Here is a 13,241-nt window from a genome sequence, read left to right as displayed (position 1 = left end):
TCGTCACGTAAAGAAAGGACCGGAGATATAAAATATTTTTTTTTTCTTTGTAAAGTCCCTTCAATTCTATTTTGGCAGCCTGGGTCCCTCAATAACTTTTTTTAGCACAACATGTTTTCAATTTCTAGAAGAAATGTATGGAGTGCTGTTAGTCATACATCAACAATAATCTCTAGTGTATTCCAAAGACCCTCTACTCAGCCAGCTGCTGTATTTTCCTCTGTTCGTTTCGCCTCCAACTTTTCACCAAAGCGTACGAAATATAAGAAATCACAAAAGGGAAAGATCCCTATTCCAATTGGCGGATCTACCAAGGGAACCACAGTTGAATTTGGTGATTATGGATTGCGTCTAAAGGAAGGAGCTCGTTTGACCAGCCGTCAATTAACAGCCGTTCACAATACACTCCGTAGAAAGATCAAGCCTATCAAGGGCTCACAGTTGTGGATGCGTGTGTTTCCCGATATTCCAGTAACCAGCAAAGGTAACGAAGTACGTATGGGTAAGGGTAAAGGTACCTTTGAGTACTGGGCTTGTCGTGTGCCCTTGAACAGAATTATCTTTGAAATTGGTGGAATGAGAAAAGAAATTGCAAAAGAAGCTTTTAGACTTGTATCTCATAAGCTGCCTGTTAAGACTGAAATGGTTGAACGTGGAACAAAGCCCATTGTAGGTGCTCATGGTGTATTACCACAAAAATAAAGCATTGTATCTGCCTGCTGTAGTTAGAAAAAGACATTTATACATAAAAATAAAAAGCTATTTAATTTAAATATTTGAGTGGTACTCAATACACTGGTTTTTTTTTGTATGGACTTTCAATAAATTATGTTCCATTGTGTCTTAAAATGAAGAGAATTAATAAAGTCTTACTGTCTTACAAAGATAGGTTTAACGGTTGGCTTAAGAGAAGCTTTACAACTATTGCTTTTCCGGTCTCCGCATATGAACCTTTTCATTTATGCAGACCCACATTTGGATTTCCAAATGATGTGTTCAAAAGTCTTATTTTTTTTTTGGCTATTTGATACAGGCAAATGTTTATATATTACACAACGAATCTAACGAAGAAAAAGAAAAGAAAAAAAAATAAGATCAAGTAGCAGATTGAGGGCGACTGGGGGGAGGAGTGCTCTCTTGATTTCCTTCAATTTTAACATCAGGTTCTTGTTTTGGCGCATCATTACGATCCAAGACTGCACTGCAAAGTCTAGATAAAATGGTTAATTTGGAACCTTCATCATCGTCATCTTCAGGCTTTGTTTCTACAGCAGGAGCAGTAGCAGCAGGAGCAGTAGCGGTAGAATTAGGTGTAGCAGAGGATGGAGCAGGACTATTTGTAACGCTCAAAGCTTGTTGCTGTTGCGTATTAACCTGTTGCTGTTCTGCCAATGAATGTTGTTGTTGTTGAGTTTGAGGTTGTGGTTGCTGTTGAGATTGTTGTTGAGATTGCTGTTGCTGTTGCTGTTGCTGTGGCTGTGGCTGTTGCTGTTGTTGCTGTTGCTGAGGAAGTGACTGTTGTTGATGCTGAGGTGAAATGATATTCATAGCGGCTTGATAAGACATGACAGGAGGATTAGTAGGGTACATTTGCTGAATGGAAGCAGGAACCATGTACGCTTGTGGCATCATTTGACCATTTCCTGTAGAAGCAGCATAGGGATCATAATGGCCAGGAGGGAAAGGCTGATAGTGAATGGGAATAGCTGCAGGACGTACACCGTTTACATACATTGGAGCACTTGTCATGGGGGAAGTCATGTTGGGGGTAGAAGTACCTGAAGAAGCACCCACTTTCGGCGCCTATTATACACATGCATGCTCACAGTTAATCTACGATTCACCTTGGAGAAAGCAATCTAATTTACCTGTCTTATTTCTCTTCTTATAAGGTCCACGTTTAATGCCCTTCTTACGTTCTTTACGAACTGAATTAACGCAAGTATCCGTGATACCATATTTAATACATCTCTGACAAGGTCTTCCAATATCACACTTCTTACAAGCCTTTTGACAATTAACTAACAAAATAATTAGTATTTTTCACAAACAAAATGCATCTAAACTTACCACAGGCATTCTTGACTTGCTTTCTCTTTGGCTTACCGTGGGCACCTAACTCAACAGGTGCAGCAGCAGCAGCAGCAGAAGCAACAGCAGCCAGTGCAGCACTAGGGTCTTGATCTTTTCTTTGAGCAGCTGCTAAAACAGATAAGGGTTGCATAGCAGCAGGAGAGTAGATAGCAAGATTAGGACCTGTCAACAAAGGCTGTGGTTGAGCCTGTTGTTGATTGGCATCTTGAGCTTGATTAGATTGCGATTGAGGTTGCTGAGCTTGCTGTTGTTGAAGCTGCTGCGAGGTAGGGCTTTCGTAACTAGGAAAATAAGCAGGAAATTGTTGCATTTATGTCTAATCAAGTTGTGTCCCTTTTTAGTTGTATGAAGAAAGAAAAGTTTGTAAACGTACCAAAATTCTTTTCTTTTCTCAATGAGCAGTAATATGCTTTGTAGTGAATAAGAGCTTCTGAATATTCAAAAAAGGAAAGACTATAAGAGCGGACAGCGTGGTAAGAGAACTTTCTTTTTTTCGTTAACGGAGTGTCTATAGCTAAAGAAGTTCAAACAGTTATCGGAGCACCAAAGGGATATGTTGAATAGCAGACAATAACTGAGAAAATAAAAAGAGGGAAAAAATTTTTTTCAAGGCCATCTTCTTACCCAGGCAAAAATAAAAAAAATAGTGACTGTTTATTGTGACTTGAGTTTTATAGAAAGAAGAAATTGAGTGAAAGCCATTTGACTTGCAAGTGTAGATGGTAAATAATGACTAAAAGAAAAACTTCTACTTAGTAAAGAAAGAAAAAGAAAGAAAGAGAAAAGGTTTATATCATTTTTACCCTCCTGAATGACGAAAGATGACTGGGTTTTCAAACACTTCAGTGAGAAGAAACATCTTTTCGGGTAACACTAAAGTGTCAAGATCACCAATATAATGCAAACTGGGTGTTTTCAATTTGTGTTCTTTTGTCAGCATTGAGTTAGTTGCTTCTTGCATAGTGGGCTTAAACCCAGAAACAATAATAGAAAACCTAAATGGAGCATGATGGCCAAATCCAGGGCTGTTTTTCTCTAACAATTCAGTCAAAATAGCTGCAAAGCTTGCACCTTGAGAAAAGCCAAGGATACCATCAAAAGGACCCTATTGTACGGGGTCTTAATAAGATGAAAAAAGTTATTTTTCATTGTTTACCTGTTTGTCTAAGACTTGTTGAGCGTAATTAATAGACTCCTTGTAACCAATAAGATATCCATTCCTTGTTGGTTTGTGTTTCGGAGCATACCACCATCCATATGGTTTGTGCCCTATTTTTTTTTTTTTTTTTACTTGGCATTTTTTCCTTTTTGAATTAATTTATCTTGTTTACAAACCTTCTGATACATCATATTTTGTTAATACTTGATTAGAAATCTCAGGCGGACCGATATGATGAGGTGCAGTGATATACACTTTATTTCTCTTAAAAATGATTTGAAAAGCAAAATATATACATATAAATACCAAATTCAGCTAAATGATCCAAGCTTTTTCGCATAGCGGATGTTCGCTTACGAAACGTTGTTGCATTTTGTGTATATCCATGTAGGCATAAGATTCTAAGCTTGTTACCGGACATTTTAAAAGAGGGACAAAAAAGAAAATACGCTAATTTTTTACTTTTTTATTAGTCACGTTAACCATGTTTCGATATACGAACTCATTTCTCTTTTATCACATTATAATACAGCACTATAGTATTTTTTATTGTCTAACGTACCTCAGCGATAATCTCCGTAAGGAGTTTCCTATTGCTGTGAACGATTGCTGTCTATGGTTTTTTTGTATAAGATAATGCATATAAAGCTCAAATAAACACAAGTAGGTTATAAACTCCGTGTGTCTTGGCAAATTATGTCTTTTTAATGCTCGTTTCACTGATCCATTCTGCTTCTTTTATCCTTTTCATAAAGAAAAAAAAAATGGAAAAGTCTGATAAAAAGGCCGAATACATTTCTATTCCTACAGAGGAACATCAAGAAGAACCCTTTGCCTATGAGGTTAGGCAAAAGCCTGCCTTCAGCTATCGCTCCCTTGCTGCTAAGGGTGCTCTTATAGCTGCTGCTATCTTAGCTATTGGTGCATTGCATAAGACCTTTACTCCAGGAAAATCAGTTGTAGTATGTTGTAATCGTATTTAATCCGCTATGCTTACTCACCCTTGTTTTTATAGCAAAAATATGACGAAGCTTTCTATAATGTAATAATTCTAGCGTAAACAAAGCACTAAATCCATTCCTATACTTATTTCTCTTTTACAGCCTCCAGAACCCTGCATTTTGAAGCATAATGAGGACTACAAAGAATTAAAGACGTTTGTCGAAGAATTGGAAGAATCTATGGGCTTTGGTGGTGATCGTCATTCTCACTCTAGAGGCGATCATAAATTCCATGACAAACCTCATCACCCACCTTTCTCCGGAGGCCCCAATCATTTCGGTGAACACCCTCCCCCACCACCAGGATACTATCCACCACCTCCTCCTCCTCATGATGGACCTGAACATCCACCTTTCCCTCCTCCTCCTCACGATGGACCTGAACATCCACCTTTCCCTCCTCCACCTCATGGTGGACCTGAACATCCTCCTCACCACCCTTCAGACTGTCATCCCCCTTCTCCTCCTCCTCCTCCACCAGGATGTTATCCACCCCCTCCGCCTCATGATGGACCTGAGCACCCTCCTCCCAAAGATGGCGAGAAGCCTCCTAAGGATGGTGATGAACCTTCCGAAGATTATGATAAGTCTGAAGGCGATGAACTTCAAGATAATAAGCAAATCGACGACGGAAACATGACTCTAGATAATGCCAAACCCGACGACAGCCATCCGCCTTATCCTGGTTTTGAACACCATCCTCCTCATAGTAAGTTTAAATAACTAAAAAGTCAAGACATTTCTAACTTCTTAAAAGTGAGGATCCCTAACGATGCTAACGATTTTGACTTTGATCATGACAGTAATATCGTAAAAAGAAATCAAATTTTCCCTTGTTTTAACTTTTTCTTTTATAGAGGAAGGGCATGAACCCTTCTGTAAAGTGTCTGAACTTGAAGCTCAATCCACCGTGTTTGCTATTTCACCTGAAACGTTCCAAAAGACTAAATTCTTCCTGAATGGTCATTTCAATCGTGGAGGTTATGTACGTATCTCTAAATCTAATGACGCGTCTGCCAAGGATATTAAGGTTAATGTCACTACTTATGCCAATCAAACTGATGTTCGTTCCGAAGCCATAATTTCCGCTTTTGAAAATGAAGGAAACTATATCGTCCAACTTGAACGAGACCACAAGCATCTTCCTCCTCCTCCTCCTCCTGCTTGCCATAGTCCCCTTCCTCCACCCCCTAAGCCAGACCAACAACACTGTCTTGTTTACAGTGTCGATATTGAGTTCCCACAAGGCACTGAATCCTACGAAGCTCTTGAATTCTTTGTTCAACAGACACAACGTCTTGAAGGCGGAAAAGATATTGAGGATATCAACTTTGGTTCTATCAAAGCTGGTCTAGGCCGTGGTGCTATCGTCTTTGATGTAAAGCTAAATTTAATTAATCTTTTTTTTTTTTTTTTTTTTTTTTTGACTCACGTTATTTTTAGGGGTTGAAAGCCAAGACAATTAAATTGGCTGCTTTACATGGTGTAGTCATGGGAACTTATCAGCCTAAAGAAAAATTTTTAGCTGCTACTGTTCACGGTGCTACTAAAGTCAAGATTGAACCAACAGATGAACAAGTGAATGTTATTGCTGCCTCTACTTTTGGACCTGCTACTGCTGAACTTGTAAGTTGTGAATAATAACAAAATAGAAAAGACAAAAAACTTAGATAAACGTATAGCCTGCTGATGGCTTTAGTGGCAATTTTGCTTTATACAATGCCTTTGGTCCTGCTTCTACCATCAAAGCACCTAGACCCGAGGACATTCATGTCACTAAATTGAAGCATGGTGTCAAGGCAGGTTATTACAAGGAAAAAAACAAAGAATCTAAAGTTACTGTCTCTGCCAAATTTCACGGTTCTCCTGCAATTTATTTGAATTAAATAAAGAAATCTTGGGCAAAGCATCAATGAACTTTTAAAGACTGATCAATCTAGTCTTTTATAAAATATCTCATTTAACCATCCTTTTTCTACTTATTGATCCTAGCTAATGCTGTTTACTCATTCATATTACTTTAATATTGCAAATCTTATAAGCTATTTGAATAAGACAAGTATGCAAGAATTTTGTGTCCATATTGGAAGGAAATGGAAAACTAAATGAATTGAATTGTATACTTTTCGATACTGGATTTATTTTTGTATTGCAAAACATCAAATCGACCTGCATTGTTTGATGCTCTTCGATTCGCTTCTTACCTATACTTTCCTAATGAAAAAAAGGATCTTAATGACCTCATTTGCTTTTGCAGCAATCATTAGGGTGTATGTGCATTTTATGTCTCAAGTTCCGAATGACAAGTACGATAAAGAAAACTTACCACATTGAGGGTCAAAGTGAAGCTAACGAGGCTTATTAAAAAATGCGATTGTAATTGAATCAACTGAAGGCGAACAAAGTCAACTCCTTTCCTTGCTGAATCTAGTTTGCTATGTTTTAGATCTTGTCTAAAGGTAGCTAAAGTTGGTGTTTTCCTGAGATGGTTCCATTCGGTCATGAAAGGATGCAGAAAATCATATTCTACAAATGCTTCAACCTGAATAGAAGCATCTATATGGACTGACCGATATGCATCATGATCTTCGCCATGTAGCATTTGCTGCAGAGCTCTACGAAATACAGGTTGCAAAAGCTCAGACTTGAACAAACGATAAGGGCAAAAGGTTTTCAGATTCTCACAGCTAGGACACTTTAAAAACTTTCAAATTTCTTTTAAAAGAGTAAAGACTCAATATCCTCTGATGATATATGAAATGGATTGTTATGAAGAATTTTAGAATCTGTTTATTAAATGTGAATTGGCACCAAACAATATTCAAAGACCGCATGTAGATTACCTAAAAATGCACCAATGAAATACAGAAAAAATGTGTAAGCTTGTTTTTTTCTGTAAACAAAATCGTAGTGTTTATGCAGAAAGTATACAAGTATAGATAACGCACAAAAGAGGGAGACTATTTGAACGGGATATCCTCTACTGCCAAAAATGGTATTTCATAAAACGTTAATCGCACTACGCACCACTATGACGTTACACTTAATGCGTGTGACGAATGAAGAGAAAGCAATTTAAAGACCTTTTTTTTTCCTCTCTCTTTTTCTTTTTTTTTTTTTCGTTTGATTTTTGTGTGTATTGGCAAATATGGCTAAGTCAAGAAAGCGTAATCACAAAAGTGGTGGACAAAATAGAAACAACAACAATAACAACAGCAATGATGTCTTATCACCTTCTTCATTTCAACCTTTAAACATGTTTTTTAACCGTAATGGAGGTTATGAAGCTATTCCCACCGTAAGAGAGCATTTATTAATAAAACATACACCAACTCACCACAGAAAGGAAATGATAAAAAACATTATAGACTCATCAAGGCTCACCACCTGTTGAAGGAGTCACAATCAATATGTCTGGTACAAGTACACCAGCAAGGTATCACTCTGATATCGAAACCTCGAGCAACTCACGTTTGAGCCCGGTCGAGGTCGACGTCTGCTTTCCGGCAACACCAAGCAAAAAGGAGGAAGAAGACGGCGGGATAGATTATGAAGCGTTAGAAGAATTTGTTTTGCTTGAAAAAAAGGAACTTGCAGAACAAAAGCCAAGGACTCGACCAAGACGATTGTCAACCATGGGTGGGTCAGATAGAAGATATAGTATGTATGGCGACCGAATGAAGGTAGGGTGTTTGCAGAAATTGCGTATGTCTTCTTTCTATATATATTTATATTTACTTTATCAGACGGTTGAACCAAATGAAGGCACAGATCAATACCGAGTGACGTTTTACTCGCCTTGTGAAGCAACAACGATACATTCAAGGTCGATGAGTGAAATACCAGATTATAAAGATGGGTGTTTAAGCGATATGTTAAAGAAGGGATGCTTTTGGATAGATATTTATAACCCGACAGATTTAGAGATGAGAACATTATGTAAAGCATTTCGTATTCACCCATTAACAGTAGAAGATATTAGTATGGAAGAACAAAGAGAGAAATGTGAAGTATTTATGAATTATTATTTTATTTGCTTCAGAAGCTTTGATCAAGATGAGTTCTCTGCTACTTATATGCAACCTTCTGCAATTTATATTATTGTTTTGAAAGAAGGCATCATTACTGTAAGTGAATACACCGGCCGCTTACTATACTAATATTTTTCTAGTTTCATTTTAAAACAATGCCCCATCCTCAAAATGTACGCAAGAGAATCAAGCAGTTGAAAGATTATATCAATGTTACTCCAGGTAAATCAATATCGTCATCTGTACACAAAGACTTACATTATGATGCGGTAGATTGGATATGCTATGGTTTATTAGATGATATCACAGATTCATTTGCACCTTTGATTAGAGCCATTGAATTTGAAGTAGATTCGATTGATGAGCTAGTACTTATACTTAAAGAATCAGAGCAATCGGACATGTTGAGACGTATTGGTTATTGCAGAAAACGGATGATGGGCTTATTACGGTTATTATCCAGTAAGACGGATGTTGTAAAGACACTAATAAAACGTGGTGAAATGGTACCTGAAGAAGGAACTCGGCCTGCGTTAAGTAAAGAGGTTGCTCTTTATTTAGGAGATGTCCAAGGTAATGATGATGTATGTTGTTCAATTTGATATATTAATTTATGTGATAGACCACATCTTAAGTATGTTGCAATCATTGAATCATTATGAAAAGATATCCTCTCGATCCCATTCAAATTACTTGGCTCAAATATCAATTGAAATGACCCAAACGAATAACGAAATTAACGATGTACTGTCCAAATTAACAGCACTTGGTAGTGTTTTGGTGCCAATGAATTTGGTCACTGGTTTGTGGGGAATGAACGTTCAGGTACCTGGTCAATATCAAGAGGATTTGACATGGTTTATTGGCATCATGACATCCATTCTTGCTTTTTGTATTGTATCAACACTACTGATGAGATATTATAATATTGTATAAAAAAAAAGACTATAAATTTATATTATTTAAATAAATATATACATTCCTCTCTTTTCCCCCTTTCTCTTTTTATTTAAATAGTGGCTATATCATTGATATCAATAGGAACAGAAGGAATTTCGGCACCATCGGGGACACCATAAAGACGAAGACGTTTGATGCCACCATCAGGTACAATGATAATTTTTGCGTGTGTAAATGTATTTTCTGTATGAGGAAGATCAAAATAGAATAAACCGTTGGGTCCGACAGAAGCAGGTTCGATCAATGTGACCCATTCGGAATCAGTAGGATTGAATTGCTCAGAACAGGTTGCTTGCAAAATGATCTTGTTTGGATAATTACCACAATAATGAGAAGTATCCACTGCAGCCTTGAGTAAATGACCCTTGGCGGCCAACTTGATTGTAACATGATCTGTGTGGCCTGGAGTACGGGAACGTTTTGTTTCCCACCCATCGCCCATGTTTTTACCACGTCCAGGCAAGAGGATATTGGATCCAGGAGTATAATGTTCATCAGATACGTCTACAACACGAGCACCATTACCACAAAAAGCCAGATCGATGCATTTGCTTAAGAAGAAAAAAAAATCCTTATCAGTCTTCTCCCCTCCTGTCCCCGATTTTTTTTTATCTTATCTCTCTTACCTTTCCTTTGTGGGTTTGATAGGAGAGACATGACCATAAGCACGGAATCTGGCAATACCACCATCAGGAATGTTATTCAATCGAAGGTGAGTGTAAATCTCAGTCTCCTTTTCGAGAACAAAGAGGTTATGTTGAGTAGGAGGAAGTGGAACTTTGGGTAAGATTTCAACCCAGTTCACTTGATCGGACTCTGCATCGGTGCCTTCAGGAATAAAGGCTGCATCAACGGATGCAAAGGGAGCTTGATTACCTGTAAAATAGTGAGTGTCGATATCAAATCCTTGAAATGAACCAGGAAATCCAAGTTTAATGATTGCCCTACAAAGCATAAGCCATTGTTGCTTTACTTTTCATCTTTTTTTTTACCAGTCATAGTTTGGATTATGTCTCTTGGTCTCCCAGCCGTCCATCCAAGCACCCGTTTCTAAGATGAATGGTAAACATTCTACCTTTTTTTTTTATAAATGTTTTTTTTACCAACAAACTTTCCAGGAGCATGAATAGGTGGAGCAGGGTTGATCATGTTGATAGCAGGAGCAAAGAACTCATCAGTTACCTTTACAATACTAGAACCAAGAGCGGATGAGGCAAGATCTAAAACAGGATATCTTAATGATGTTTCAAAGATTATCGTTCTTTTTACCAATGCAATCCGATAGAGAAGATTTCTTGAGAGTTTCAAATGGAATACACTGATAGCTAGACATTGAATGAATGATGGAAAGAAGAAAGAAGGGAAAAAAAAGCAGAGACTTTATAGTCTAAACGAGTTCATTTATTTCCGCAAAGGTCCGTTGAAAGGTACCTAGTATATATCCAATCATAACACGTTTATAGCCTCTTTTAAAAATATACCCAAACAAAATACCCCTTCGATTTCGATTTCCGTTAAAGTGACTGTGGGACTTGGTTCATGCAAGACGTCCGTGTGTCTTTATTCCCAAAAATACCTGTTCCCACTACGATTCATCCATCTTCTATATTTCATTTAAACTGCTAAATACAGTCAAAAGAGATGAGGATGTCTCTCTGCTTCTTTTTTTGGTAATTTCCCTAGTTATGTCATAAGCTATTGAACCAGTGAATGAGGCATGCAGACCATATCCTGTATCACTTTTTAATTTCTGTATTCATGACAGCCTCTTTCCCACAAATTGCATTCACTATCACTTGAAGCAAAATTTCTTTTGAACAAGATTGGATCGTGCTCCGCAGTGATTCATTTTATAATAATAGCCTTTTTTTTTTTCTTTTTTTTTTTTTTTTTTTTTTTTTTTTTTTTTTTTTTTTTTCATGCTTTCGTATCCAATGATCTTAATCCCAACAAGCAATTTTATTAAAGAATCATTTTTAGTAGATGATTAAGATAGTAGAAACTATTGATATTTTTATTGTCTTCTTTATATACTGTCGATGCGTTGAAACGATCTTCCACCTTTAGGACGTTCATGTAATTTTGGATTGTTCTTTGCTAATATTTCTGTCATAACAGTGAGCAAGTGCTGATTTGTTCAGTATTCGTTACCTCTGTCCATCTTTGCATAATCAATTTCGCAATCATGTTTATCAGGGTACTTGTGAGTATCACAAAATACAAACCCGCATCTACATTTATTTGCTGCCTGTTTAGCTAGTGGAACCTAAACTGATGTAAGACATTAGGCTGGTCAGCAAATCCTTTACCTTCTTTCGACAACTAAAACATTTTCCTTTATTTGTTTGACCCAGTTTATTATCACTTTTTGGACTGTCGGTGCTGATTGTAGATGGCGTTGAAGGAGTGGGTGTAGTCACTGAGCTGATGTCTCTTGGTTCTGGTGATGGTGTTCGAAGATGTTTTCTTACATTACTTGATTCTTTCATTTTCAATTCTTCTTGCTCTTTTATATTTTCTTTTTTATTTGCAGCTTCTTTAAAGCATTTTGAGCACATATTATTAAAGGATTCGTTACCATAAAATCCACAACCTGCTGTACAAAGAATAGGAACCTTGGGGCTTTTATTATTTTCCATAATATTGATTATTATTAAAAAGAAGAAAAAAAAAAAAAAAAAAAAAAAAAAAAAAAGAACCTCGTTTACTAAAACAGGATACATGCACACACACATACACACACACACATTTCAGAGTGACTTTTTTTTTAATCAAGTTTTGAACGAATTTGATCAATTTCATGCTGTAATTCTTGTAAACTTAACTTTAATGTCTTCACATCATCCGTTCTTCCTTCTGAAGCAGCATCACAAATGAAGCCTTCGATCAGATTGGACTGTTCGATAAAAGTATCTAATTGAGTCAACAGTTGTTTTCTTTCTGGTTTATCTTTAAGTATACGAGGTAACATCTGAAGTGGTAACATGTTTTGTTGTAAATAAATATTGGAAGCAGTGCATATATTTGTCTGAAGTCGTTTCATACAAGGTGATCTGGCTGGTAATGCTTTTATACTTTTTACAAGTGTGTCATAAAGTGCAAAGTTATCTAAAAGTGATTTCCTTATTTGAGTTGCCTTGATGAAACTCTCGCTCGTTTTAGATATCGTCTTTTGTTTCCTATGGTTTTTGTTAGTTATCGATGTATTCCTTCCAGGCAAACTTACTCTAGTGCAAGTATAAATTGATGAAACTTAGGTAATTGGTTTTCGATGGCTCTTCTTGTGATGGATAGCTGATGATATAAACGAAATATGACCGGAACATTTTGTGTTTGTTCATTGGATAGTTTTCTTTTAAATGCGTATCTGATACAGTGACAGCATGCTCGGGTATCTCCAACAGGTTCAGCATCAAAGGTATCTACTAGGATTACTCATCACTCTTTCTTTTTTTTTTTCTCGTCCAAAAGAATTACCTGATGACATGTCTATAAATAATGGAATCATCTTTGAACATCTTGTATTTCCACAAACAATCTTTCCACATAAACGACAGTGATGTTTGCGATTGATTAAAGTAAATGTGCTCCTGTTATGATCAGTATGGACAACTGTTCTTGTCTTTACAACTTACTCGCAGTAAGGGCATTTCTTGACAAGTTTATCATCCTCCCATTTAGTCACTGATTGTTCACCATCTGTTCCGATTCATCTCATAAGCAATCACACATACGCTGATAACTTGTATCATTTACCTCTGTATTTTAACTTCATGCTCAAAATACTGTTATTATTAGACACAAAGGATGATTTGGGCGACAAGACACTTCCTAGACTACTGTCCATGGATGAAACAGAATCTGCTCTGTCAAGAGATACACTTTGGATACTACTCGAAGGTGACAGCAATACATTATTGCTATTGTTATGAATAAATCGTTCATTTGAATTATCTGCTGATAAATGGATTTCTGGCCACTATACCATAGTGTTAT

The 13,241-nt window shown here is 36.9% G+C and overlaps 8 protein-coding genes across 8 annotated transcripts in view; 3 read left to right on the top strand and 5 right to left on the bottom strand.

Moving 5' to 3' along the window:
- Positions 1-111: 111 nt before the first annotated feature.
- Positions 112-702, top strand: RO3G_07799 (uncharacterized protein; the record flags this gene model as incomplete). The annotated part of the gene is made up of 1 exon (XM_067662389.1): positions 112-702. One exon carries the CDS (start codon positions 112-114, stop codon positions 700-702), a length of 591 nt encoding a protein of 196 aa, XP_067518490.1.
- Positions 703-1,095: 393 nt separating this feature from the next.
- Positions 1,096-2,404, bottom strand: RO3G_07798 (uncharacterized protein; the record flags this gene model as incomplete). Its single annotated transcript, XM_067662388.1, has 3 exons — positions 1,096-1,793; positions 1,869-2,021; positions 2,071-2,404. 3 exons carry the CDS (start codon positions 2,402-2,404, stop codon positions 1,096-1,098), a joined length of 1,185 nt encoding a protein of 394 aa, XP_067518489.1.
- Positions 2,405-2,893: 489 nt separating this feature from the next.
- RO3G_07797 (uncharacterized protein) lies at positions 2,894-3,674 on the bottom strand (the record flags this gene model as incomplete). The annotated part of the gene is made up of 3 exons (XM_067662387.1): positions 2,894-3,199; positions 3,251-3,363; positions 3,560-3,674. The coding sequence occupies 3 exons, from the start codon at positions 3,672-3,674 to the stop codon at positions 2,894-2,896; spliced, it is 534 nt and encodes a 177-aa protein (XP_067518488.1).
- A 343-nt stretch (positions 3,675-4,017) lies between these two features.
- On the top strand, positions 4,018-6,140 carry RO3G_07796 (uncharacterized protein; the record flags this gene model as incomplete). The annotated part of the gene is made up of 6 exons (XM_067662386.1): positions 4,018-4,215; positions 4,269-4,295; positions 4,357-4,963; positions 5,112-5,632; positions 5,698-5,880; positions 5,937-6,140. The coding sequence occupies 6 exons, from the start codon at positions 4,018-4,020 to the stop codon at positions 6,138-6,140; spliced, it is 1,740 nt and encodes a 579-aa protein (XP_067518487.1).
- Positions 6,141-7,402: 1,262 nt separating this feature from the next.
- On the top strand, positions 7,403-8,919 carry RO3G_07795 (uncharacterized protein; the record flags this gene model as incomplete). Its single annotated transcript, XM_067662385.1, has 6 exons — positions 7,403-7,552; positions 7,623-7,937; positions 8,001-8,381; positions 8,426-8,507; positions 8,583-8,761; positions 8,908-8,919. The coding sequence occupies 6 exons, from the start codon at positions 7,403-7,405 to the stop codon at positions 8,917-8,919; spliced, it is 1,119 nt and encodes a 372-aa protein (XP_067518486.1).
- A 375-nt stretch (positions 8,920-9,294) lies between these two features.
- RO3G_07794 (allantoicase) lies at positions 9,295-10,578 on the bottom strand (the record flags this gene model as incomplete). The annotated part of the gene is made up of 5 exons (XM_067662384.1): positions 9,295-9,796; positions 9,872-10,189; positions 10,238-10,295; positions 10,349-10,465; positions 10,515-10,578. 5 exons carry the CDS (start codon positions 10,576-10,578, stop codon positions 9,295-9,297), a joined length of 1,059 nt encoding a protein of 352 aa, XP_067518485.1.
- A 693-nt stretch (positions 10,579-11,271) lies between these two features.
- Positions 11,272-11,803, bottom strand: RO3G_07793 (uncharacterized protein; the record flags this gene model as incomplete). Its single annotated transcript, XM_067662383.1, has 3 exons — positions 11,272-11,351; positions 11,397-11,445; positions 11,555-11,803. 3 exons carry the CDS (start codon positions 11,801-11,803, stop codon positions 11,272-11,274), a joined length of 378 nt encoding a protein of 125 aa, XP_067518484.1.
- A 209-nt stretch (positions 11,804-12,012) lies between these two features.
- RO3G_07792 (uncharacterized protein) overlaps positions 12,013-13,241 on the bottom strand; it is a gene marked incomplete at both ends in the record, with an annotated part of 1,981 nt that continues 752 nt past the window's right edge. Inside the window, 5 exons of the mRNA XM_067662382.1 lie at positions 12,013-12,424; positions 12,472-12,597; positions 12,723-12,734; positions 12,881-12,944; positions 13,002-13,165. Coding sequence (XP_067518483.1) covers positions 12,013-12,424; positions 12,472-12,597; positions 12,723-12,734; positions 12,881-12,944; positions 13,002-13,165 — 778 coding nt within the window. The remainder of the gene's footprint in view (positions 12,425-12,471; positions 12,598-12,722; positions 12,735-12,880; positions 12,945-13,001; positions 13,166-13,241) is intronic.

This window comes from Rhizopus delemar, genomic scaffold (assembly GCF_000149305.1).
Source record: "Rhizopus delemar RA 99-880 supercont3.5 genomic scaffold, whole genome shotgun sequence".
Taxonomy (NCBI): Eukaryota; Fungi; Mucoromycota; class Mucoromycetes; order Mucorales; family Rhizopodaceae; genus Rhizopus; species Rhizopus delemar.
Note: the sequence above shows the minus strand (reverse complement) of the source record. Positions and strands in the feature narration are given on the sequence as shown.